Source organism: Beta vulgaris, chromosome 2, assembly GCF_026745355.1.
Source record: "Beta vulgaris subsp. vulgaris cultivar EL10 chromosome 2, EL10.2, whole genome shotgun sequence".
Lineage (NCBI taxonomy): Eukaryota > Viridiplantae > Streptophyta > Magnoliopsida > Caryophyllales > Amaranthaceae > Beta > Beta vulgaris.
Window position 1 is genome coordinate 40,232,238 of NC_079203.1, and position 26,373 is coordinate 40,258,610.

The 26,373-nt window shown below is 33.1% G+C and overlaps 6 protein-coding genes across 8 annotated transcripts; 1 reads left to right on the forward strand and 5 right to left on the reverse strand.

Moving 5' to 3' along the window:
* Window positions 1–1,147: 1,147 nt before the first annotated feature.
* Window positions 1,148–2,272, reverse strand: LOC130590620 (uncharacterized). The gene is made up of 3 exons (XM_057393101.1): window positions 2,033–2,272; window positions 1,673–1,819; window positions 1,148–1,576 (listed from the first exon to the last, which is right to left on the reverse strand). Exons 2-3 carry the CDS (start codon window positions 1,724–1,726, stop codon window positions 1,283–1,285), a joined length of 348 nt encoding a protein of 115 aa, XP_057249084.1. The 5' UTR covers window positions 1,727–1,819; window positions 2,033–2,272; the 3' UTR covers window positions 1,148–1,282.
* Window positions 2,273–3,348: 1,076 nt separating this feature from the next.
* Window positions 3,349–6,063, reverse strand: LOC130590513 (uncharacterized). Its single transcript, XM_057392987.1, has 5 exons — window positions 5,696–6,063; window positions 5,271–5,411; window positions 4,030–4,421; window positions 3,532–3,674; window positions 3,349–3,475 (listed from the first exon to the last, which is right to left on the reverse strand). Exons 1-5 carry the CDS (start codon window positions 5,973–5,975, stop codon window positions 3,349–3,351), a joined length of 1,083 nt encoding a protein of 360 aa, XP_057248970.1. The 5' UTR covers window positions 5,976–6,063.
* A 109-nt stretch (window positions 6,064–6,172) lies between these two features.
* On the reverse strand, window positions 6,173–13,692 carry LOC130590379 (uncharacterized). 2 transcript variants are annotated; one of them, XM_057392621.1, is made up of 5 exons: window positions 13,156–13,692; window positions 11,053–11,160; window positions 10,824–10,967; window positions 7,274–8,162; window positions 6,173–6,679 (listed from the first exon to the last, which is right to left on the reverse strand). In XM_057392621.1, exons 4-5 carry the CDS (start codon window positions 8,099–8,101, stop codon window positions 6,308–6,310), a joined length of 1,200 nt encoding a protein of 399 aa, XP_057248604.1. In that variant the 5' UTR covers window positions 8,102–8,162; window positions 10,824–10,967; window positions 11,053–11,160; window positions 13,156–13,692; the 3' UTR covers window positions 6,173–6,307. The 2 variants fall into 2 exon arrangements, with proteins under 2 accessions (XP_057248604.1, XP_057248603.1); XM_057392620.1 differs by lacking the exons at window positions 11,053–11,160; window positions 13,156–13,692 and having other exon boundaries at window positions 10,824–11,046.
* A 1,132-nt stretch (window positions 13,693–14,824) lies between these two features.
* Window positions 14,825–18,545, forward strand: LOC104886544 (uncharacterized). Of its 2 annotated transcripts, none has more exons than XM_010670993.4 (2): window positions 14,825–14,963; window positions 18,073–18,545. In XM_010670993.4, exon 2 carries the CDS (start codon window positions 18,106–18,108, stop codon window positions 18,280–18,282), a length of 177 nt encoding a protein of 58 aa, XP_010669295.1. In that variant the 5' UTR covers window positions 14,825–14,963; window positions 18,073–18,105; the 3' UTR covers window positions 18,283–18,545. The 2 variants fall into 2 exon arrangements, with proteins under 2 accessions (XP_010669295.1, XP_010669297.1); XM_010670995.4 differs by having other exon boundaries at window positions 14,825–14,955.
* Window positions 16,424–17,974, reverse strand: LOC104886644 (uncharacterized). Its single transcript, XM_010671114.1, has 2 exons — window positions 17,944–17,974; window positions 16,424–16,944 (listed from the first exon to the last, which is right to left on the reverse strand). Exons 1-2 carry the CDS (start codon window positions 17,972–17,974, stop codon window positions 16,424–16,426), a joined length of 552 nt encoding a protein of 183 aa, XP_010669416.1.
* A 215-nt stretch (window positions 18,546–18,760) lies between the features above and the next one.
* On the reverse strand, window positions 18,761–19,631 carry LOC125494989 (pathogenesis-related protein PRB1-2-like). Its single transcript, XM_048639069.2, has one exon. The coding sequence runs from the start codon at window positions 19,583–19,585 to the stop codon at window positions 19,058–19,060; it is 528 nt and encodes a 175-aa protein (XP_048495026.1). The 5' UTR covers window positions 19,586–19,631; the 3' UTR covers window positions 18,761–19,057.
* Window positions 19,632–26,373: the final 6,742 nt, after the last annotated feature.

A 26,373-nucleotide genomic window follows, 5' to 3' on the forward strand; every position in this document is an offset into this window, starting at 1 on the left:
GTCTTTTTCAGCTAGTCTTATGATGCTCATTAGACTATTTATTTTCAGCTTGTATTAATTGTACTTCAATTAGACTTGTGTATATTTCTGCTTAGTTAGACTTATTTGATTTTCAGCTCTATTAATTACGCTTCAGTTAGACTTGTGTAGTTTTCAGCTAGTGTTAAATTTCCTTCAGTCAGACTATTTATTTTTCAGCTAGTATTAATTGTGCTTCAGCTAGACTTCTTTATTTTTCAGCTAGTGTTTTATAGAGCTTCAGTTAGACTTGTTTATTTTTCAGTTAGACTTAAAAACTCTTCAGTTAGACTTGTTTGTTTTTCAGCTACTATTTACAGTGTATAAGTTAGACTTAAAATTTATATTTACAAATATATGTCATACACTTATTATTATGAGTTAGATTTTTCATTTTTCAGTTGGTATTTGTATTTTTCCAATTAATTTTCAAACAACTTCATTTTTACACAAATGTATTCCATTCAAAGTAAGTGTAAATGTACAATTCATTAAAGAACACAGATATAAAATGTAAAATGAGTTTGTGCTATTTGTACTGTACATTGCAAAATTCAATGGTTTCTATTTCTACTGTACATTATAATAATAATAAAAAAAAGTTTGGCACCTAAGAATAATGAAATTTCAACAGTTGCTCTATTTTCACTTTGTCTCCAAAATTATTATTCAACACATCTTCTACTTTCGCCTCATGATCCCTCCTTCGCCGTAAAATGTGTGCTTCTTTTCTATTCGTCTTCTTTGATCGATTAAATGCTAATTTATCTAGAACAGCCTCTTTATCCTTCCTTATCTTCTGTCTTGCCATCAGTTCAGGTTTCTTTGCAGACCAAACATAACAGTCATGCTTCACTTTCTCTCTCAGTTTGTTTAAAGGATGGTCCACAAGACGAAGAGCAAGCCTACACCGCTCAAGGTTTTTGGTGGCTGCCTAAAAAATAAAAAAATCAAAACTATTAAAAAAGGTTCAAAAATGTAACAATTACAAAATAAAACTAACTGAAAATAAACAACAACATCAACTAGTCTTTATAGTCCTCATTGTTTTTCAGGTAGTCCTTATAATGCTTTCAGCTAGTAATGATTGTGTTTCAGTTAGACTTGATTGTTTTTCACTAGTATTTATTATGTTTCAGTTAGACTTGTTTATTTCTAAGCTAGTCTTTACAGTGCTTCAGTTAGACTTCATTATTTCTCAGCTAGTCTTTATAGTGCTTCAGTTAGACATCTTTGTTTTTCAGCTAGTCTTTCAAGTCCTTCACTAACTGGCTATCATACCTTTTTCTATTAAAAAACTTTCAAAAACAGAAATGTAACAAGCAAAATACTCCCTAAAAACAATAAAGTAATCATACCCTTTTAGGTCAACAAGTGCAGCATGGTTAGTATTTTGACCGTCATACAGCTCCATGGTTTTGATTGCATAGACACCACAATCAAAATTGTTGTCCTTGCTTCTCCAAGGGAAGTAAAGAGTTGATGTTTGCCAATGGTGGAGACGATCAAAATCACGACATCTCATAGTCTCTTTCATAAAAGAATCAAAAGCACGACACTGCATTTGAAGATCAAAAAAAAAAAACAACAATTAAAAAACAAGTAATAAAATGGAACAAAAAAAAAATACAAATGCTCATAAAAAGGTACGTACAAAGTATGTAAGACCGTTAAATTCCTCATGCTTATATCTATCAATGTCCTTCATGTCTGTACGATTGTCAATATTTTCAATCCTTTTTGCTTTCTTGTTCAGCACCAAGACAGTATAATGATCATCCTTGTGAACAGGAACAAAAATCTGGAAAATAAACATAAGATGCAAAAGCAATAAGTCTACCTGACAGAGAACAAAAAACAAAATGAAATACTAAAAACACTAGCTGAACATAAAAACATACACTAACTGAAAACATAAACTAGGACTAACTGACAAGTAACATACACTAACTGAAAGAGAAAAATTACACTAACTGAACAAATAAAAAAAATGGTTAACAATAATACAACTAACCAGTTCAGCTTCTCGAATATCATTCCGTGGAAATGATTTCACCCATGAAGAAATAGCTTCCTTACATTTCTTGTAGAATAAATCATCTTTTGTAATAAGCTTTTTCTTGTTTTCTTCGCATTCCTTAAACTTCTGATCATACTGACTAGTGCCCTCCAGGTTCTTCAAAATAATCTCATTTTCAGCAATCTCACTCTCAAACTGAACCTTTTTTACCTTCTCAGCACACAACCAATTGATATAGTTCTACAACAAAAGAAAATAGATATAATGACAAACTGAAACATTAAGTTTAGTTTTCAGTTAGACTTTTTAAAATGTCAGTTAGATTTATTTACTTTTCAGTTAGACTTATTTAGTTTTCAGTTAGACTCATTAAGTTTTCAGTTAGACTCATTAAGTTTTCAGTTAGACTCATTAAGTTCTCAGTGAGACTCATTAAGTTCTCAGTGAGACTCATTAAGTTTTCAGTGAGACTTATTTACTTCTCAGTTAGACAAATTTACTTTTCAGTTAGACTCATTTAGTTTTCAGTTAGACTTATTAAGTTTTTAGTTAGACTCATTAAGTTTTCAGTCAGTTCATTAGACTCATTAAGTTTTCAGTTAGACTCATTAAGTTTTCAGTTAGACTCATTAATTTTCAGTTAGACTTATTTACTTCTCAGTTAGAGTAATTTACTTTTCAGTTAGACTCATTTAGTTTTCAGTTAGACTTCTTTATTTTTCAGTTACACTTATTTATTATTCAGCTAGACTTATTAAGTTTTCAGTTACACTTATTTAGTTGTCAGTTACACTTATTTACTTTTTATTAGACTGAAAACATAATATGACCAACTGAAAAACATAACATGACAAACTGAAAAACAGAAGATGACCAACTGACAAAATAATATGACCAAATGAAAACAAACATATAAAACTAAGCAATAACAACACTTACAAAAGGCATTAATATAAACCAGAATCTCCTTGTTGCAGAAGGTGATTCCTCTTCTTGCCTATTGAACATGAAGGCGCATCCGTCAATAACTCCACTTGTCAGCCAACCTTGACGAGGCATGCTAATTAAGTCGAACTTGTACAACTGAACCGCATAGTTGCTATGAGGATTATCAAAATCCACAATGAGATCACTTGTTAGTTCACTTTGCATAATGTCATTTTTCATCTTCACTTCCTCAGAATCTGTATCCAATGACATATATGCAACATCTTCATACTCATTGTAAAATAGATAATCAACCAGCAACCTCTGGTCAGGAGACAGATCACTCAAATATCTATTATAATGTTGCAAACTTCGACACAATATTATGCCATGGTTGTTGACAGGAACACATGCAATCCAGGGTAGAAGATGAAACAATCACCAGCTTCCTTCTCATCCTCTTCTTTTTTACCCTTGTCAGAAGATGAACCAACTCCTTGATCAGCAATCCTATCAATGAGGTCCTCCAAACCTTCATCGTCATAATCATCACCGCGTTCCTTAACCCTACAACTTTCCCAACTTTCTCTGAAGTAGGGTCATAGTCCCACCCCTTCAATAATTCAGGTGTTGAAGGGATTTCTGACTTTGATTGTTTCTGAGGTTTGTAGGATTTGTATGATGATTGATCAGAATAAGAGCCATCACCCTGCATTCAATTAAAATATTAAAAAAGGATGACAGATATACTAACTGAAAGATAAACATACACTAACTGAAAATAGAAACAGATACTAAATGACAAGAAACATAAACCAAATGAAAATTAAACAATTACTAACTGACAAGAAAGATACACTAACTGAAACATAACATAATACTAACTGACAAAAAACAAACACTAACTGACATGAAACTTACACTAACTCAAACATAAACTGATACTAACTGACAACAAACAAACATACACTAACTGAAATAAAAGATATACTAAATGACAAGAAACATACACTAACTGAAACAGAAAAATAAACAAATTAAAACAGAAACTAAAATATACTTACTCGAGGATATTTTACATTTACTGGAGTGATGATTGGAATTGAACTTCCAACACCCTCACCACTCTCTGCACTGTATGGAAGATCCTCAACAACAGGACTAGGAGTTAATAGTTGGAATGAAGGGGCATCGAAATCAGCAATGTTTTTCCTTTTAGCAGAAGAATCAACTCTCCAAGACTTTCTGCTATATACATTCTCAACAGCTTCAACAACAGGAGGAGGAGGAGGAGGAGTTGGAGTACGAAGATCAACAATATCAATACCAGCAGCGGTGCGAGTAGGGACGTGTGTAGAAATTTTACACTTATCCTTATCCTTAGCCCCTTTGACTTGATCATCATCAGCATTCCTCCTCTTCCTATCAGCTTCCTTTGGTTGTTCTTTCTCAACATCTTAATTCAAAAACAAAAATAAAATAAAAAAAAATATAAAAAGTTCCATTTGATATTTATATGATATTCAGTTGGTATTAAGACTATTTCAGTTAGAGTATCAAAATTTTCAGTTGGTCTGAATATTCTTTCAGTTTGACTTGTTTATTGTTCAGGTATCTTTATAGTCCTTCAGTTAGACTTGTTTATTTTTTCAGCTAGTCTTTATAATACTTCAGTTAGACTTATTTACTCTTCCGTTAGACTTATTTACTCTTCAGTTACACTGATTAAGTTAGACTTATTAAGTGTTCAGTTAGAGTAATTTAGTTTTCAGTTAGACTTATTAACTCTTCAGTTAGGCTTATTTACACTTCAGTTAGACTTATTTTCTCTTCAGTTAGACTTATTTACTCTTCAGTTAGACTAACTTAGTTTTCAGTTAGACTTATTTAGTTTTCAGTTAGACTTATTACCTCTTCAGTTAGACGTATTTGCTCTTAAGTTAGACTGATTCAGTTAGACTAATTTAGTTTTCAGTTGATATACTTTTCAGTTAGACTTATTTAGTTTTCAGTTAGACTTATTTTCTTTTCAGTTGGTCCTTAATTTATTTCATTTAGTATAATTATTCTTTTATTTGATACTATTACAATCATTTTCAGCTACACTTTATAATACTTCATCAATTATTGTTCAAGTAATCTTATAGGTGCTTACTTCCTATTTATTTTTCAGTTCGTTTTCATATTGTTACAAACTAAAACAGTATTTCAGTTGCTATTTATAAGATATTATTTCCTTTAGAGCATCACATTTTTCAGTTGGTCTTTGAATTCTTTCAATTAGGAATAACATGAAAGAAACTACTTCCTCCTTTCTCTCCTTCTGCATGAACCCCAGCATCCAACTCCTTATTTCCTCCTTCCTCTTTATCTCCTTGAAGACCACAATCATCATCAGCATTGCCAGTCTTCTTATTATCATCTTCCTTCGGTTCTTTCTCATTATCTTCATTCAAAAACAAAAACAATAAAAAAATAAATAAATACCAATAACTGAAAAACACAAAATCAGAAATGAATAAATTCATTGACAAACTAAAACTATTTTTCCACCAGATTAAATAAAAACAAATACCAAAAGTTTCATTTGGTATTTATATGATATTCAGCTAGTATTAATATTATTTCAGTTAGAATATCAGACTTTTCAGTTGGTCTTTTTATTCTTTCAGTTAGCTATTTAACTTTTTCATTTAAGCAAACTAAAACAATACAATAAGAAGAACTTACTTCCACCTTCCTCTCCATCTCCATGAAGACCAGCATCCTTATCTCCTACTTTGTCTTCATCTCCTTGAAGACCAGGATCACCATTATCTCCTCCTTTGTCTTCATCTCCATGAAGACCAGCATCCTTATCTCCTCCTTTGTCTTCATCTCCTTGAAGACCAGGATCACCATTATCATCAGCATCATCATCCTTTGTCTCATTATAATTCTGGTGATCCTTATCATCACCATCATCATCATCATCATCATCTTCTTTATGCTGATCATCATCAGCATTCATCTTCTTCTCATCCTCCTCTCCTTCTTTTTCATCATCATCATTCAAAACATAAAAAAACAACTAAATACACATAAACTGAAACAATGTTTCCAACAGATGAAAAAAAAAATAAACTGAAAAAATCCAGCAATCAAATGAAAACTTAAGTAAATTGAAAAAATTCATTTAGTATTCATCTCATTTTCAGCTGGTGTTCATATTATTTCAGTTAGACTGTCAAAGTTTTCAGTTGGTCGTTTTATTCTTTCAGTTAGAGTCTCAAAGTTAGCTATTTCACTTCTTCAGTTAAACATTTCTTTCACTTAGAGTCTAAAATTTTTATTCCAACCAAATTACAAAACTACAACATGAAAATAATATAATGAAAGGAACTTACTTCCTTCTTTCAAATCAACTCCATGAACACCAGAATCCAAATCAGGAACATTTTCAATTCTTCCAAACTCCAATTCAACAGGCCGCTTCACCAATAGTGAAATTGTAGGATCAACTTTGTTTGCACTGTCTTTCGCTTCCAAATGACGCTTGCATATGTCGTCAATTTGACTCAGAAAATCTGGGTTAAATACTTCACTATCATCCAGAGAAATACTGTCTTGAGACAACTTCTCGCCTTCCTCCCGAATATTCTGGGCAATCTCCAAATTCACTTGACAGAATGCAAGCGCATTCCTCTTCAACTTGTGCATGTTCTTCACATATTCCTTCAATTAAAAGAGCAAAATAGAATAAACAAACAAATCAATATGATGATGACACAGAAACAACATAAACAAAAATATAAGGACCATCTGAAAGAATCAAACTATCAAATGAAAACTTAAATGAAATATAAATAAACTTATTTAGTTTTCAGTTACACTAATTTAGTTTCCAGATAGACTAATTTAGTTTTCAGTTAGACTTATTTACTTTTCAGTTAGACTTATGTACTCTTCAGTTTGACTTATGTACTCTTCAGTTAGACTTTTTTAGTTTTCAGTTAGACTTATGTACTCTTCAGTTAGACTTCTTTAATTTTCAGTTAGACGTATTTACTTCTCAGCTAGACTTATTTACTTCTAAGTTAGACTTATTAAGTTTTCAGTTAGACTAATATAATTTTCAGTTAGACTTATTAACTCTTCAGTTACATAGTTTCAGTTAGACTTCTTTATTTCTATGTTACACTTCTTTACTTTTAAGTTAGACTTATTTGCTCTTCAGCTAGAACTGACATTATTTCAGTTAGAGGTCAACAGTCTTCACTTAGAGTTCAAGAGTAAAAAAAATAAAAACATAAGATAAATGAAACTCACAGGAACATCAAGAGCATCTATTTCCTCATCAGTCATCAAACTATGAGGAAGATCCATGATAAGCTGCCTAGTTGAAGGTGATGGACCCTCAACCACCTTAATTATAGGAGAACCAGACTTCCTACTAGCAACACTAACACTGGGAGTTTTAAACTCAACCTTCTGTTTTTCACGCTTCACCGGCAGAATAAAATCCATGTTGATCTCAAACTGCTTCACAACATCAGTCAAATCCTTCTCATCCTGCCAATAACTGATAAATGGCTTACTGACATTTGAATAATCCAGATTACGACACTTGAAGTTGTGAATAACAACAAGAGTCAAAGCGCTGACGCATCCCCGAAGCTTGAATGATACTTTCTTCTGTCCAAGCTCAATCTTCTTAATCATAATAGACTGATGACAGTCCAAAACAGCAGCACAAAGACTTCTCAATATATATCCACACCAGTCATAACTTGAAAGTGCAGATGCATCTTCTAAACTCTTGGCACATTTCAGCACAGGCCCTAAATCAGCTATAGGACATAGAAGCTTGGACAACGAAAAGATAACAAATAACTTCTTGAAATCATCCCCGGATTCATATTTCTTAAACAAATCATCCCAATTTTTTCTACCAATATATACCTTCTTGGGATCAGAAATACCAAGAAACCTATGCCAATCCTTCCTGGCACTTCCAGCCTCTATCTGACTACCTTTCCTCCTAAAGGCGTCATCATCTATAACCTCTACTGCTCTATCTGACACAGGTAACCCCAAAACATCACTAATGGTAAACTTATTAAAAATCAGTTTACCATTCTTTGTTGAAAACATCATTCCAGATGCATTGTAATTTAACAACACCTCCAAATTCAGATTAGGACAAAACTTCTTTATCCTAATGTAATCCCCCACATTTTTAAAGGATTTTCATAAATATATTAAGTTATTTATGTAATTATATTAAATCCAAATGAGTTTGGAAAATGATTTGACTTTTAAAAAGGGTTGACTATTTTAAAAGTCAACTAAAAATATTTTTCTAAGCTTAATAAAGTTTGTAATATTTTAATTAAGCGTGTTTTAAATAAGAGTTTAATTATTGAAAGTATATTTGAAAAGAAACTTAATGGAATCGAAAGCCCAAAAGAAATAAAAAGGGAAAGGATAATTTGATGACTAAAGTCCTAACAAGCCCATCTTGTTAGTCATCAAAGTTTTAATTATTGAATTCCTTTTCCTAAGCCCAATAGGATTAGCCTATTGTTTTAATTATTGAATTCCTTTTCCTAAGCCCAATAGGATTAGCCTATTGTTTTAATTATTGAATTCCTTTTCCTAAGCCCAATAGGATTAGCCTATTGTTTTAATTATTGAATTCCTTTTTCCTAAGCCTAATAGGATTAGCCTATTTAAATATCCTAAAACCCAAATATTTTTGCCCTACACTTTATTTTCTCTCTCCTCACTTGCACGTGATTTCGAGTCTCTCTCTCTCACTCGACATTTTCTCTCTCCTCTTCCTCTTGAGCGTGACTTCCATCTTTTCTCTCAAAAATCGTTCTTCTTCGCTAAGTAACGTTTCTTGTCGAACAAGAAACGTCACAAACCTTTTCTTGAAGCCGAAAAAAGTGACTTCCGCCGGTCCTTGCTGCTGTCCTCAGTCCGGCGCCCTCTTTCCTCCTCTTATTTTGGTTGTTTTCTTTACTTCTCCTTTAAGATTCCATTAAAGTTCTAATTTTTATTGTTATTTTATTATTATTTGCATGATTACGATTTGAGTTATTATTTTTATTATGAAATATATATTTTTCGGATCATATGTATAAAAGAAAATTTTCAGATTTATTATTTTTAGTTTTAATCATGAAAGATGTGATTTTTAGGGTTTTAAATCACTAGAAATCGTATATTTAGAGTATGAATATGAATTTTGATTGGAATACGATTTTTATATTCATTTAAAATATTTTCAGAAGGTTTAGAAAATTTTATAGTTGCTGGAAATTCAGAAAGTTAATATTTTAAGGTTTTTAATGGTTTTTAATCACTAGGATAGTTTATCTATACTAGGGATTAAAAATAATGAGAGTTTAAATTATAAAAACGATTTTTAAAGAAGTTTAGAAGGGTTTGGGACGTTTTAAAGTTGCTGTAATTTTTTTAGTACAAGTATTTACTCAATTTCTTGGTTGTTTTAGGCGGAGAATTCACTGTAGGGGACTTTTAGTGCTTAAAAGTGGCCTACCGTTACGTTTATACGAGGTACGTACATAGTCTACGTGCTAAATGGTTAGAAACATGCTCTAGGGATGTTTTTAATTTGTAGTATCATGTATAGGACCTTGTAGTTCATATATATGATTTACTGAGATGGCTTTACATGTTATTTGCTCGTATGCTACATGTAAACTGAGAATATGTTTTAGTAAGATTGTTTGTATGGAAGTTTGATGCAAGCAACTAAGTTTAGTTTGGTATTAATTCGTAAGTGAATTAATGGAAGTAAATTGGAATCATGGATTCTTTGAGATTATCTATTTATCTTATAAGAACCGAGGATCTTATTTGGTAATTTTGAGTTATACCTATATAAAGGTACAGTTTACTGTTGGCTAGGTTCAACAGGCAAGTTAGTAAAGAATAAAAGAAGTTAAAAGAGTCTTGGATGCTAAGTTGTGAACACTTATTAATTCTAAGATTAAAAAGGAATTTTGTGATGTTATGTGATTAGTAGTTGTGAGTATTATGTGCTTGGTGGTGTCAACACAAGTATAAAATGAATGCAACGTAAAGTGAAACGAGAATAGGTTATAGACTTTAGACTGGTGCACGTCTAGAGTTGGACACTAAGGGTTGGGGTACATAGTCCGCCGTGATATGTATCTTCGAGGTTGGATTGATCACCATTCCTCTTTAGTTCAAAGGTTCCTCGATATCGTAGGTCATTCTGGTTTACGGAGTCATGACCGTATTCCTATTTCAGTATAGTCAACTCGTCCCAATAACTATTCCATTTAAAGAAGAAATAAAAGTTAGAGTCTAGTTCAGTAAGAGTTATCTGCAGTTGTTATGTTATTATTATTTTATTCTACAAGTTGTGTTGTAGTATCATGTTTAGGATTATTGTTGTCTGATATGTAGTACTCAGCTTTGCTGATTACGTGCTTGTCTGTGTTTGTGATCATGGCTTTGCCTATTGATCCTGTGGTGATCCTTCGGGGGAGCAGAGTCAAGAAAGCATTGACATTACAGGTTCGAAGATGCAAACCATTGGGGAATCTGGAATGGAGAGGCTTTTGTGACATTAATAGTATTTAAGTTGTTTCTAGGAATTTATATTTTCAGACTTTAGCTTTAAGTTGGTGTGTTTCAGTTCAAACATTGTTTGACTCTTATTTCATAAGTTTAATAAAGTTGGTTTTGTTTTAGTAAGTTTTCCGCTGCAAAATTCTGAGTAAGCCGAAACGTTATCACACGGGCGATAATGCCTGGGTAATTCTCTAAGTTTTATATTATAAGTATTTTCTAGAAAGAGAGAATTATCGGGGTGTTACACCTAATATCTAAGAGACTCCCAAACCCAATATCCCTAATGTCTCTTTTTTGCTCATCACTCAAATTACTAACCACTTCATTTAAATGGGAATAGTCTGACAATACTTGTAGATTAATTGACTTTATTTCTTGCTCAGTGAAATTCCTAACAAAAGTGAACAAAAATAACTTTAAAACATAAAAAAAACACAATCATATAATATAAAAGGAGAATAATGAAAAAAACATACGATCTATCAAATGTGTCTTTCTGTTGATCGGGATTAGATCTTGAAAATGAAAACTTGATTGGTGATAAATCAGATTTGCCTTTCTTCTTAGACAAGGATTTATCACATCTGAAAGAAAGAAAGTTTAATCAAACAATAAAACTAACTGGAAAAAAAAACAGCATCAACTGAAAAAATACAAAGATCAACTGAAAGAATACCAACATCAACTAAAAGCAGACCACCATCAACTGAAACAATAGCCTAGATTATTTTTAAGGTAGTCTATATAGTGCTTCAGTTAGACTTCTTTGTGTTTCAGATAGTCTATATAGTGCTTCAGTTAGACTTGTTTGCATTTCAGCTTATATAGATTGTGCTTCAGTTAGACTAGTTTATTTTTCAGTTAGTCTTTACAGTCCTTCAAAGTAACTTCTTTATTTTTCAGCTAGTATTTGTTGTGCTTCAAGTAGCCTTGTTTATTTTTCAGCTAGTCTACATAGTGCTTAAGTTAGACTTGTTTGTTTTTCAGATAGTCTATATAGTGCTTCAGTTAGACTTGTTTATTTTTCAGCTAGTCTATATAGTGCTTCAGTTAGACTTGTTTGTTTTTCAGATAGTCTATATAGTGCTTCAGTTAGACTGTTTGTTTCTCAGCTAGTCTCTACAGTCATTCAAAGTAACTTCATTATTGTGCTTCACTTAAACTTGTTGCTTTATCAGCTAGTCCTTATTATTTCATTTAGTATAATTATTCTTTCATTTCATTCTATTCCAATTACACTTAAAATTTTCATTGCAAATTTACATTACTTCAGTTAGACTTGTTTCTTTTATCAGTTAGTCAATATAGTGCTTCAGATAGACTTGTTCGTTTTTCAGCTAGTATATAAAGTGCTTCAGATAGACTTGTTCGTTTTTCAGCTAGTATATAAAGTGCTTCAGATAGACTTGTTTGTTTTTCAGATAGACTTCTTCCTTTGTCAGCTAGTCTATATAGTGATTCAGATAGACTTATTTAGTTTTCAGTTAGGCTTATTTAGTTTTCAGTTAGACTTATTTAGATTTTAGTTAGACTTATTTAGTTTTCAGTTAGACTTATTAAGTGTTCAGTTAGAGTAATTTAGTTTTCAGTTGGACTTATTAACTCTTCAGTTAGACTAATTTACGCTTCAGTTAGACTTATTTACTCTTCCGTTAGACTTATTTACTCTTCAGTTAGACTGATTCAGTTAGACTTATTAAGTGTTCAGTTAGAGTAATTTAGTTTTCAGTTAGACTTATTAACTCTTCAGATAGACTTATTTACACTTCAGTTAGACTTATTTTCTCTTCAGTTAGACTTATTTACTCTTCAGTTAGACTGATTCAGTTAGACTTATTTAGTTTTCAGTTAAACTTATTTAGTTTTCAGTTAGACTTATTAACTCTTCACTTAGACTTATTTGCTCTTCAGTTAGACTTATTTGCTCTTCAGTTAGACAGATTCAGTTAGACTTATTTAGTTTTCAGCTAGACTTATTTTCTTTTCAGTTGGTCTTCTTACTACTTCATTTAGTATAATGACTCTTTATTTCATTGTTTTCCAATTAGACTAAAAATATTCAGTTAAAATTTACATTGTTTCAGTTACACTACTTCATTTTTCAGTTACACTACTTCATTTTTCAGTTACACTACTTCATTTTTCAGTTACACTACTTCATTTCTCAGTTACATCTTTATTTTTTTAAAAAAAGTAAACAAAAACAAATTAAAAAACAACAAAAGAAAGGTAGAAATGTCTAAATGAAACTAAACAAAATCAACTGAAAGAATATAAGAAGCAACTAAAACAATACTAGAATCAACTGAAACAATACAAGAATCAACTGAAGGAATATAAATATCAACTGAAAACGACATCAACTAAAAGAATACAAGTAGCAACTGAAAGAATATTATAATCAACTGAAAGAATATATAAATATCAACTGAAAAAACAAAACAACTGAAAACATGTGTATAAAACAACAAAAACTGAAACACAAACCCTAAAAACATGAAATAAATACTCTGATAAACTGAAAACATTCAAAAATAGAAAAAAAAATATCTAAACTACTCTAAGAACTTGAAATCTACCTTGGATCATAATCACCATCTTTCTCTTTCTTCTTCCCAGCAGTAGACACTGCCAAAATTTTTCCTGAAGATCCAAGACTCTTCACCTTCTTCGACTTCGGGCTACATTACAATTACAACAACAAAAACGCTCAAATTTTGAAAACAAAAAAAAATTTGCAGCAAAAACAAACGAAATTATACCTAGAATCATCATTTCTAATCCTCTTCACCATATTTGCGATGCAAACGTAATGAATTACGAACAAAAAAACACGCTAAGTTTCAACAGCAGAGAAGCAGAGAAGCAGAGAAGCAGAGGAGCAGAAAAATTCTAGAAATAATCAGTAAATAATATATCGGTTTCTTTGAAATGAAGAAGAATCAGTTTTAAAACTAGCGAGAATCAAGTAGAAATCCAAAAAACAGTTTCAAAATCGAAAAAGATAATGACCTAATAACCGTTATATGTTTTTTCTAAAAATAAACAAAACTGCTGATCAACAAAACAAATATGAAAAAAAAAGAAAGCCCGCGCGTTTTTGATGGCCAGGCCCGTCCGACGGAAGCTATTGGGTCAGACGGTCTGACCCAATACTTTCACTAAAATGATATAGTGTATGTTAAAGTGATATAGTGTATGTTAAAGTGATATAGTGTATGTTAAAGTGATATAGTGTATGTTATAATGATATAGTGTATGTTAAAGTGATATAGTGTATGTTAAAGTGATATAGTGTGTGTTAAAATGATATAGTGTGTGTTAAAATGATATAGTGTATGTTAAAGTGATATAGTGTATGTTAAAGTGATTTAGTGTGTGTTAAAATGATATAGTGTGTGTTACAATGATATAGTGTATGTTGAAGTGATATAGTGTATGTTAAAGTGATTTAGTGTGTGTTAAAATGATATAGTGTATGTTACAATGATATAGTGTATGTTAAAGTGATATAGTGTCACGTGCCTGGGCCTGGTCCACACTATTTTTAGTGTAAACCGGGTCCACGCAAGTCGGATTGAAAAACATATTGAAATCTTTTTATCTTGACTTACTTTGTTAAAATACTCTTTCCCAATCACTTTGTTATTAATTCGAGTCTTCTCGAAAGAGAAAAAAAATTCAAAATAGACATAATAGTTTAGAACAGAAGGAGTATGTGATAAATCATATATAACAAGTAGATAGCTAGTGCTTGGTGAATGGCTCTTGAGTGGTTTTTTATCGGCTATCGACGTTTTTTCATGGGTCAAAAAGACATAAAAAAATCACGGGGTAAATCTTCTATCTTAAACCAGCTTTTCAGCTAAAAGTAAAAAAAAATGGTTTTATTAACTTCTAATATCGGTTTTGTTTTTCTTTTTTATAAAACGGACAATGTAAAAAGTTGATTTTACTGAACCCATTGATAAACCATCAAAAACAAACAACTCACCTAGATATTCTATATAAATCATTGGACGAATCAACCAACGACCAATAATTAATGAGGCAATGACCAATAACCAACAATCAACTGTCAAATAGTATATATTTTATTTCCTCCATTTAGATATAGTTGCACCATTTCTATTTTGTGCACTATTTACACCTTACACTTAGATATTAATTATTGAAATCATACATCGATATACGTGAAAGTTAGAAATGGTGCAACTATTTTTAATCGGAGGAAATCGTTGTGTTTATTCGTCAAAACTCAATACCCTTGTAGCTCCTAGCGTCCTATACAAGGAGATTTTGTTTCTCTGGTCTCACAAACGGCAAAACCCGAGTCGAGTGTGAAGACTACTTACTGCCCGTGTCTCCCTTAGTTATCGGTAAGACGGTAATTCTCTTTCCTCATCTCTACTTTTCTTTCGTTTTGAATTTAATCTCATTGCAATTTGCAAACCCATTTCCTAATTCACTCATTAGATCAATTTGTCCATGTAATTCCATCAAATTCATCTTTTTTTGGTTGATTATTATTACTTCTATCTCTAAACTCCCCTTTTGTAGTTGTTCTTGATGTGACTGACGCTATATTTAATTACAGTTCCTCTTTTCATAGTCTGGGGTGAAGGTTAGCTTTTTTATGTGAATACATAGTGAAGAATGTTAATGAAAACCTTATATTAGTTTTTATTTGAGTCTGTCTCATTGACATTTCAATTGGGTTTGTTTCTGAATATGATTTTAGGGTTTTAATTTTCCTTGATATTCTATTCATCTTTTGCTGAACATTTGATTTATGACGTCTTCAATCTTTTATTTGAAGGGTTTTTTTTGGCAACAAGATTATGCATTGATAGAAACATTAAATTACAAGTGAGCCCGTTACCTACCTTATAGGGCTAGGTTGTGGATTTCATTTATTTTGGGACTCAATGTACATAGACTTACAAGATCAAACGACTCCAGACTAGAACATGATACACTACTAACATCTGACTTACTACTAACATCTGATTGCAAACTAGGACTTGACACATTACTGATATCTGACTTATTGCTAGCAACACAAGAACTTGAAGCAGACTTTTTCCTCAAGCTTTGGGAGGGATCTGCACTGAAATCAACTTTCCTCCTCATTTCCGCACGTAACTTGCCAATAAAATCAAACTTAGGAAGAAAATAGGAACTTTTCTTGCTATAGTTCTTTAGGGTTCTCCTGGAATTCCCTATTCGTGTGGGGCTTTGCTACGCTTTTCCCGGCCTTTAGTTTCCTTGGAGTTTAATGCAATACATCCATTAATTGGAAGACTCAACGAAACAACTGAGCTCGACTGGGCTATTTGGGGCCCACTAGCTGCTATCTCCTTTCCAATATCGCCGTTGGACTTGGGCTCCATACTTCTCATCAAGAGATCTTCACTTTCATGGTGGACTAAGGTGGGATTAACGACTTCATCCCCTTTGTTAGGGCGACTATGCTCGTTCACCGAACCAGAAAAATGTTGTTGCAATTGATCGTCTTGCATTGTGGTTTTCCCATTAGTGCCTTCTTTTGATAGTTGAGAAACTTGAACTACCATATATGACCCTGCTTTTGGATTATACAATTGCAATGATCTCCCTTCCCTTAGCAATTGAGTAATGTTTTTAGACAATTGTAATGAGGAGCCTTTGGCCTTCTTCGGTTAACATACCGATATTTAGGATCCGCCTGATTTGGATTTTCGATTTTGTAATCACTCACACTCTCATTTACACATTCCATTTTAACATCTTTCTCTTCACATACGACTTGGTCCTTATCCATGCTTTCGTGCAACAAGTTTAGGATCTCATTATTATCTCCTTCTTTCACTTAGGAGAACGTTCTCCTTCTTCCTGATATTGTTCCTTCATCTTTTTCCTTGGTGGCAATGGTTCCAACCCTAATCCAATTGGATGATCCTTCTGCTTAATAAATGAACTCCGAACTTCATTTAATTTCTTAGCAGTTTCTTTGTTTGATGAGTCAATCTTAGAGGCTTGCGGCAAATCCCAATAAGCTAAATCACACCTTCCTTTTCCCATTGATGCTTTAGCTCTTCTAAACAAAGCTTTCACATTGCACGGGTCAAAGCTTAAAACAACATAGCAAAGAAGTCCAACTTGATCAAATTCATTTTTCTTCAGGCTCCAAGCAGCTAAATTCAGCAAGATGCAAAAAGCTAATTTGCAAAAACTTGTAGCAACTTCCTCCTCCAAGACAATTAGACTAAGCATCACACCAACAAAACCATAATACTCTAAAGCATCATCAACATCCCCATGACTGAAAAGCGAATTTCCTTCTTCCCTCCATGACGTAACTAGATCCAATGAAGTCTTGGGACTATCTAATGTAGAAACATAATTCAGGACCTCATTATCATCTGATCCTAAGTTACAATCCTTATTCTTCACTACCAATAATTAGGATGACTTTCACCCCCAACAATTTTTTTTATTTTTTAAAAAAAAGATTTGGGAAGAACACACCTGAGATCGGCACTATGATAAAAGGAAAACAAATTCAGTAGATAGGCGCCTAAGCTGACTCTTTACACCGACCAATTGCCGCCGATGAGCGTGTAACACTCACCCTGTGGCTGATGCAAAAAACCGCACCACCAAACACTATACGCACCAATTTACGCTGGAGATCACCGAAATTGAATGCTCACTGGCGACCAAAGGGGAGAATCAGTCGCCGGCGACCTAAACGCCCCAACTTTCGGTGGGGCGAACTATGGGGGTAGAAGTTTCGAGAGAGAATATCAATTGTTGGAAGTTACTGGTGGTCTTTTTTCTGAGGGGACTGTCATCTTGAAGGGGTTTGTTTTGATGGGTTTATGCTACCTTGTAGTTTTTTGCTACTATCAGCAATGGAATTTTTTTTGGTCTCATTAAACCCGAAAAAAGGGTCGAAATCCAATATTCTTGGCAAAAACGTCTACTAATGTTGATTCATGTTCTGTATCTGTCAAGTAACTAGATGCTATGAGGTTTGTTTATGCAACTTGGATGTTGTTTAGTGTTCATGGGACTTAATGATAACACTTACTCCCTCCATCTAGAATCAATTGTCGCATTGTCCTAACCTCTGGTAATTAAACACATGACATGTTACAATAATATCCTTCTCTAATAGTTGTGTTACCCATCCAATTAATTTTCTTTAAGTAAGAGCATGTAAAGAAATCCAATCACATTACTTTTTATGCAAAGGTGACGATTTTTTCCTTACATTTTAGAATAGTATATTACCAATTCTGGACAGAGTGAGATTGTGAAGGTGATTGTGTTTCTATAGCTGTTTTGCTATGTTCAACTTAATATTTATGTGCATTAATTGCCTAGCTCGAGCTTAACGCCGGTTTGTGCCATTGTTTTCTCTTTGTTCCTATGGTTTAACTTTTATCTTTGTTGCTAGGACCAGATATCTGTTACCATTAAGTTCATTCTGAAAGTCCTTTCATTTGCAGGTCTGCTCCTCTATTTTGTCTTTGAATTGAAGAATGGGAAGAGCGAAAAAGGGTGGTGCAATATTTATCAGACTGGTGTCTTCTGCTGGTACTGGATTTTTCTATGTTACTAAGAAGAACCCTAAAAAGATTACAGAGAAGCTTGAGTTCCGTAAGTTCGACCCTCGAGTTAATCGCCATGTTCTATTTACTGAGGCCAAGATGAAATAGGCTTGCATTCTGCTATTTCATGCTTCATTGCTCAAGGTTGATGCTTCGCATAATTTCTTAGTAGGTTGGCTTCACCAATAACATAGAGAATGATGCTTGGACTATGAGTTCCCAGGTGATATTTAGTTTTTATTTGTAGTAGTTGTAATTGAACCACATTTCAATATAATATCGGGTATGTAAGTTCAATTGAAAAATAAATTCTAGATTTCTGAAAACATAACACGATTATACAAGAGGAAAGACACAAATATTAAGGAGCCTTTGTGGTGAGGATTGGAGAGAATAGATAGTGGATAATAAAAGATTTCATTTGATAAGAAGAGAGAACTCACAATCAATAAAGGGTATTTTTACATGCATTTTGAAACGAAAACACTATTTGGCTAAATTTGAATTCGCTCAAACTAGAGATAGGAGTGGTGTAAATTGCACAAGAAGTAGAGTTACCAAGATATCCCCACCAAAAGTAAAAACGTTGGAGAAAATTTTCGCTAACTAAAATTTAGCCAAATAGCCACTCTTTTGAAATTTTCGAAAAGGGAACTCTTACATGTACTAAAATAAATATATATAATTACCATTTTATCCTAGAGGTTTTATCAAACCCAAAAGAGGGTCTTACTCTTATATACTTGTTCTTTGTTAAAAACTTGCAAAAGTTGAGCCAAAACTTTACATCTTTGCTTGAAATTACCATCTATCTTGGGGTCTTACACAGTACAGATTCAGAAGTTCAGTAATTTTTGCTACAGGCCAGGTTACAGTAGATACTTCAGAAAGGCTTTTGTCCAAGGATATTTCCATGAGGATCATAATTACAACCAATAAACGTATACCCATTTCTGCAAGTAACTTTTGCACATCCCACTTTCTTGCTATGCTTCCAAATGATCTGTGTGTAATGCAAGCATTCTCTTCCCTGAGCACAAGAGTTAGTATAGTAGTTGTAGAAACTCTTTTCATTAACCCAAAATGCCACCGCGTCTGCCGGGCCCCACTGCCTCCCGGTGCTTCCCCAGAAGAGGTTCTCACCGTAATCAGAACCCGAATGTATCATTGCACAGTCACCCTGCCGTTGGTGTGCCCACCACCGTGCGTAGTTAGCTAGCTGCTCACTCCATTTGAGTGGTGGCAAGCCTAGTTTTGCTCTAATTTTATTGTGGGGTTTCAAGTATTTGTTAACTATATTCTTGGGAGTTGAAAGAAATCTTCTGTTATCTGAAGCTAGACATGTTCTAGGGAATGTAAGTAAAACAACTGTTCCCAAGAACAAGAAAGTAATTATGGGTTTAATCTCCATTTGTGAGAATTGAGAAAAGAATGTGTTTTTCTCCCTTTTTTTTTTGGTGGTTTGGTGTGTGTATATTGATGAATGCAAAAGACTTTCAGATTTTGGTTTATATAGTGTTTTTTTTATAAAAAAATTTGAAGAAAAGAAAAAATGTTCTTTTTTTTTTTAGGTTTCAAATAATTGTGAAGCAAGTTGTAAAGGTTTGTAAAGAAGTAAAGTGAATGTGGCATTCTTCCATGTTAGGGAGCGGAGAATAAGGGAAATAAGTAACATGTTTGAAAAAAGGTTGCTCCTTCTTAACTTCCATAACTGATTTTTGACATCTTTGTCAGTACAAGTAGACAAATTGGTAGATGAAATTGTTGTTTCATAGCATTTAAATCGTCTTTATTTGGCATGACTTAATTTGTTGGTGAAGTTATTTATGAGGTTATGAATTATGAGGTCAGTACTGAATTCTTAGGCATGTGATCATGTGCATGGAGTTTCTCTTTGGCTCATAATCTGCAATGCCTGTCGGTACAAGTTTCACTAACATGACTACAACTACTCTGCTCAAACTGTTTTAGACAAAATGTTGCAAAATTAGAACAATTTACATAAGATGAGATAATTTTTCTGTGTGGTTTCTTATAATTTGTACTTTTAACATCTTACAATGAGTTATTGTAATTGGTTTGCTTAATGAGGTTAAAAGGAGAAGAATTTACCAATAAACATGTAGGAGACAATTTCATAAATCTACTTAATATGTGACCCATACCATTTCCTCTCTCTTCTTTAAAGTCTTAACCACATAAGTTGGGTGGTTATGAGCTTTTACCTTCTATGAGATGATGATTTAACTCAAACAAACTTTATATTCATTTGAACTAGGTACTTCTTGTTTTGGGCTTTCTTTCGGAATTTCATGATTAGAAGAATTTCCTCTAGTTTGCCCTCGCACAGGATCACTCACCAAGAGGTCCAACAAGTCCCAACTCCTCCCCCTAACATTGAAATTTACTTCTACCAAGATTTGAATCTTGATCTCCCATGTGGAAGATAGGAAGTCATATAATTGAACTAGGTACTTATGTATATTTGTTTCGTATAGCTATATAGCTCTATGTTATTTTTGAATCAAGTTTCTAGCGTGATTTTCCTTTCCATTTGGTTTATTCAAATTATCAATATAGTTTATTAGGAATTACATTTGAATCTTATTCTCTCATTTCTTAATTTATATTCCTATTACATCTGGGCATGCATATTAAGAGTATGTGTATAAGTATATGTTATTCAAACAAATAGTGAATAAGATGAAAAAAAAGAGATATACTCCATCTCTTTGATTTTAATTGTTACATTTTGATATTTTACACTATTCACAAATTTTACTTTGACCATTATTTGTGATTTATACGCAGATGAAAATATAATCATGTGGGATCTTGTGAGATTAATCATAACATGTATTTTATTAATATGTACTGTTTATAATTTTTATAAATATAAAATTAAAGATATATATCTTCAAAGTTTTGCATTGACATACGTAAAAAGTGTAAGTGCGTAGATTAAAATGAAACGGATGGAGTAATTGAAAGAGAGATTCACATTGAAGATAAAGTGTGAGAAAAAGATAATCAAGGGAGAGACTCACGTCACATGGTAGATTGGGGCCCCAAGTAAAATCTTCATTTAAGGTAAGATGACAATTATTTATAAATTGTCCAGAATGCTACTCCTACATAGGACAATTATCTTAAGTATGAAAAAAGTATATTTTAATTGTTTTTTTAAAGGAACAAAACTCTAGATTCCTGTGCGTAATCATGTAGTAGTAGGTAGTAACTATAATTTGAGGTAGCAAGCGGACAATTTATATGAGTTGTGTAGTGTTGTTTCTGATCTATGGCAAGAGTTAGTTGGGTCTAAATACACTTGTAAAATCAGAGATGACAAATGACAGTGGTTCAAAATTCTAATGGACAGACAAACTCTATAGAAATTTTTGTTGTAAAGTGTGGTATAATTGCGACGAGTATAGGTAGTATGAAATAGAGCAAGTAGAACATAGCTATAGCTATAGCAATAAAAAAATGTTAATGCCTCTTATTTGGCTGTAAGATGATGGAGCATCAAATTTCTTTAAACCTCAACATGGTGTTTGCTCTTTGATATTTGATACAGTTTATAGAGCCTTTGTGCCTAACTTATACTTTGATTTACGCGTTTGTCAATGAACTTCTTTTTTTGGTGTCCCAAAATGTCTTTTTTGTCAATTTATTTGGACTAAATTATCCTTAATTTCTACACAAACTTTCCAAAATACCCCTACTTTTCTCTCAAAACATGTGACCCCATTTATTGCTTTACACCATTCTAAGGAACATTTATTGCCTTTTGATTTTATTTAAAGGAAAAAGAAAATAAATAACTAGTTTCAATACAAAAGTATTATACAAAAGTATTAAAAAAGCACTTTATTAAATATATTTTATTGGAAATCCTATCACTCATTCCATTTTCCTTAATTCCCGTGAAAAATGAGAAGTAAGCACTATATTATGGGACGGAGGGAGTATATTAGTAGAAAATATAACGATTTAATATTAATGAAGTACTAATTGAGATAGAATAAACAAGATCCTACATGACTATATGCTTTCTTATGTTTTGACTATTGAGAAAATTTTAGAAGACTTTGATTGTGAATCGTAGAAATAGCAGTGGGTAATGGACCCTACCCGGATCCGTGGATCCAGATCCATTTTTGACGGATCTGGATCCTCAAATTTTGGACCCTATGGATCCGGGTAGGATCTGGATCCTCCTTGAAAAATATGGATCTGGACCGGGTCCTAAATAATTACCCAGATCCAGATCCGTTTACCCGTTTTTATAATATTATTATAATTTAATATTATATTTTGATAAAATTAGTTATTACATGTAAAACGGATTTTCGCTTAAATTTTGGATTTGTTCCAATTAATGTGCGAATTCACTGGATAGTTAAGTTCGAAAATTGGGTTGATAACTAATCTACATTTTGATAATTGAATAGTTGTAGGTAGTTACAATGGTTATTTTTCAAAAATAAAATGTATTTTTTGGTTTATATTAGATGACTTTATTGTTTAAAATCTTTAATTATTGTGAAAATTAGGATAGTTTGAAGACAATAAGCAAGGATCCGTTTTGGATCCATTTAGGACCCGGATCCGTAGGATCCATACGGATCTGGATCTGGATCTGGATTCTCATTCTTATTACCCAGCGGATCCGGGTAGGATATGGATCTTTGCCTTAAAAAACGGATCTGGATCCTAGAGGACCCTGTCCAGATCCTACCCATTGTCATCTCTAGTGAATCGTATCAATATCCCAAATGAAAAGAACAAAAGAGAACGATGGAAGTATCCATTTTTTTTTTATAATTACTTTACATTAATTTTATGAATTAGTTTTCGAAGTTGTATAATACACGAGTTAAAACTTAATCATTAGACCTGATACTCACTTTCTCTCTCTTTCTAATACTTTCCTCTGCTCTCAAACCCTAACAAGACCCTGCTGCAATCTCTTACCCTAGAGGGTTCGACTGCCGCGTGAGCCTCCTCGGGCTCCTCACGCTGTCCCTAGCCCATATCGCTGGTTTTTTTATTGTTGTAGTTTTAGATGGTCTTTTTGTTCGCAGGTCTCCGGTGAGTCGTCGCTTACAAAGCCTCATGTCATCGCACTTTTGAGTCTTCCACCTCCCCCCTCCCCAGTCGTGTCAGTCAAGTACCCCTTTCCACTTCCCTGTTCTTTCTTCGGGCCTCTCCTCCCCTGTTTTTATTCTTCCCCTCCCCTTCCCCTAGTTTCGTTAGTTTGTTGGGCTTCCCCTCCCCTTTCCCCTCCCATGTTCGTTTTGTTCAGTTGCATCCTATCCCCACTCTCTGTTCGAGTCTTCGGTCAAATCCCCATCCCCCTGTTGTTAGTTGGTTATGTTTCCAGGGTATCTCTTTCCATTCCCCCATTCATTGGGATTCCGTTTCCCCTTTCCCTTCCCCCCTAGCTATGTTAGTTATAAGTTTGGTAGTTTTTTTTTTCTCAATATGTGTGATTAGTCATCCAATAATTGGTGTAAGTTGGTTCATCCGAGTTGTTAAGGACGTAGTTCGTTGTTGGTTCTGGCTTTTAAAAAAGGTTTGCCAGTTAGATGAGGGGGTGGTGGTGTAAGGTTGTAGTAGTAAAATTTGTAGTTTCTTTGAAATGTTTGTTGAAGGAATGGGTGCATCAAATGGATAAGAAGTGTGTGTATGGTCGAGGCGATGTTCATTATTCATGGTTGGATTTTGTATTTTCTGGTTTCGTAAATCGGAGGTATGTTCGAGAGCTTACCATGTTTAGCTCTATAATTAGATTGGCACTGATGGGTTGTTGTACGCCTGTCAAAGATAAATCCTAGCAAACATTCTAACAATATCCTAGGATAAGTAGAGTCGATTCCCCAGGGAGATGGTTATTTTAATTCAACTTTCAAGTTTGAAAAAATTAAACAAAGTCACGTATTTGGGATTGAAGGAATTAAACTAATAATAACAAGATTATGGTCTAATCAATAAATTAAAAGTCTAGGGCATATATTCGATCCACCATGCTTATACCAATCAAAGAATACAAAGTGATTCAATAACAAATAAACTAGACGGTGAGTAATTAAGAAATGGTTAATCCTTCGGTTGGGTATTAACACTTTCAATTCAACCTATGAAGTACGATTGCTAACATATTCAGAATTGTTGTAATAAAACCTCTAAAAATATTATCTTTTAAAACTAATTTCTATTAGCAAATTAATTAACTCTTGATATTGGCCAATTACAAGAATCAAATTATTTAAACTTATCAATTGGAATTACTCAAAATCCTAATTTATGAATCAAATAATTTGAAAGAATAAATATCATGATATTAATATGGCTTTCCTCACTTTGCACTAGAAAATAGACTACTCACTCATAATTGAAATAATTAAAGAAATTTAATAATTAGCCTAGAATTCATGATTGAGAAATAAAGAAAACAATAACAAAGCAAGAGAAAGATAATAGCAAATAATAAATAAGAAAACAATGGAAAAATATCTCCATAACTTGAATTGATGGAAGAGAAGCAAAAACTAGAGTTACAAGGAAAGAGATGAAGAGTAAACGGAATACTAGAGTTTTCTAGGAATAAAAGCACGAGAGAAAATTAGAGAAATAAAATAAATCTTCCCTTTTTATATTTTCCTCTAAACTAATCTCTAAAAATAGTGAAAGAAAATAAAATAAGAAAATAAACTAAGAAAAGAAGTTCGATGATTGAACGATAGTAGCGACGATGACGACCACGAGCTCGTGTTCAGCACTTAGGCGAGTCGTGGCTCGACCATTGGGCGCTGGCAGACCAGCGGGCTAGGCAGCAATGCAGTCGCGAGAGAAGAAGCAACCCGTTGGGCGCTGGTTTGCTGGAAGATTTGCAAGGTCAACTTTCGAAGGCCGTATCTCGAGTTCTATGAATCTTTTATAGGGGTGTGACCTATAGTTGCGAATATATTCAAGTCTAGTTTCAAACTCAACTTGAATCACTACAATCCGATCTGTATAACTCAAGTTATGATCAAAATAGTGAACATGTGTCGGTTTTTATCACTTCGGAACTAATGCATTTCTTCGTTTTCAACTCAAATTCACTCTCGAAAGATATGCCATTATCCTCATGGAAGCTACTTCACTTAATATGATTATAAGAACTAAGAGAAGCATGCACGGATATAAATTTATGCTAATGACACCTAAAATGCAACTATATTAACTAATATGCTCTAGTAATGCTACCTAAATGTGCCTAAAAATTATATATAAAAATGATTTATTAGGTACTAATCTTAATGGTCTTTGCCTTGAAAAATTTAGATCTGCAGGTGACATCCCAATTTAATTTGGTGGATTTCAGCACACTCTGTCTCTCCTACTTTTCGGAGAAACTTGAAATACTCTATCTCTCTCTCTACTCTCTCTCCTTCTCCCTCTCTCTCTTTCCCTTTCTTTTTCTCCCTCTCCCTCCCTCTCTCTCTCCCTCCCTCTCCCTCCCCTCTCTCTATCTCTCTTTCTCTCTCTATCTCTCTCTCTATCTCTCTCTCTCTATCTCTCTCTCCCTCTCTCTCTCTACTCTTCCATATATCATGAGCCAAGAATTCCACCAGTCAGGATTTCATTGGGATTGCTCATGCGGCGAGACGCGAATCTTGCCTTTGGTTGTTCGTTGTCCGAATCGTGAACGTCATTTGCTTTGCCTACCACATCCCTTAGTCATCAGAGCTTTGACTCCAACATCACATTCATCGACCAGTGGCTCGCTTAATAGGCGACTCTTTATCGGTTTTACATAAAGCTCATTTAGGTTTTCCTTTATTTTATGTGTGGTTGTATTAGTAATAGGTTGTACTTTGTTATTTAATCAATGCATGTTTTTCTCGATGTCAAAAAAAAACTTAATCAATAAAAGTTTGTATTTGATCTGTTGCTTCCTAATTATTTGATAGTTTTATTATATAATATGCCTTTTTATTAATTATCATAAAAGGCACTTCAAAAATTCATGATTGTATTATACTTCTTCCGTCGTTCCATAATATAGTGCTTACTTCTTTTTTCACGGGAATTAAGGAGGGAACATGAATATGGACAAAATTAATGACTGATTTTCAGTATAAATTATTTGGCATGAATGCAAACTGTGGCATATGTAAGGTTTTTATTAAAAACATCAAAGCATTTATT

Bases quoted from the DNA above. Each gene is read 5' to 3' on its own strand.
- LOC130590620 (XM_057393101.1), bottom strand. From the start codon at position 1,726: ATGAAGGACATTGATAGATATAAGCATGAGGAATTTAACGGTCTTACA. The intron at 1,577-1,672 runs GTACGTACCTTT...CTTCAAATGCAG, and splicing joins TTAACGGTCTTACATACTTT to TGTCGTGCTTTTGATTCTTT.
- LOC130590513 (XM_057392987.1), bottom strand. From the start codon at position 5,975: ATGAATGCTGATGATGATCAGCATAAAGAAGATGATGATGATGATGAT. The intron at 4,422-5,270 runs GTAGTTTCTTTC...TTTTGAATTAAG, and splicing joins AGAAGGAGAGAAAGGAGGAA to ATGTTGAGAAAGAACAACCA. The intron at 3,675-4,029 runs GTAAGTATATTT...AATTGAATGCAG, and splicing joins TAAATGTAAAATATCCTCGA to GGTGATGGCTCTTATTCTGA.
- LOC130590379 (XM_057392621.1), bottom strand. From the start codon at position 8,101: ATGATGTTTTCAACAAAGAATGGTAAACTGATTTTTAATAAGTTTACC. The intron at 6,680-7,273 runs GTGAGTTTCATT...TTTTAATTGAAG, and splicing joins TAGATGCTCTTGATGTTCCT to GAATATGTGAAGAACATGCA.
- LOC104886644 (XM_010671114.1), bottom strand. From the start codon at position 17,974: ATGGCACAAACCGGCGTTAAGCTCGAGCTAG. The intron at 16,945-17,943 runs GCAATTAATGCA...TTTCTACATTAG, and splicing joins CGGCGTTAAGCTCGAGCTAG to ATAGTCCCAAGACTTCATTG.
- LOC104886544 (XM_010670993.4), top strand. From the start codon at position 18,106: ATGGGAAGAGCGAAAAAGGGTGGTGCAATATTTATCAGACTGGTGTCT.
- LOC125494989 (XM_048639069.2), bottom strand. From the start codon at position 19,585: ATGGAGATTAAACCCATAATTACTTTCTTGTTCTTGGGAACAGTTGTT.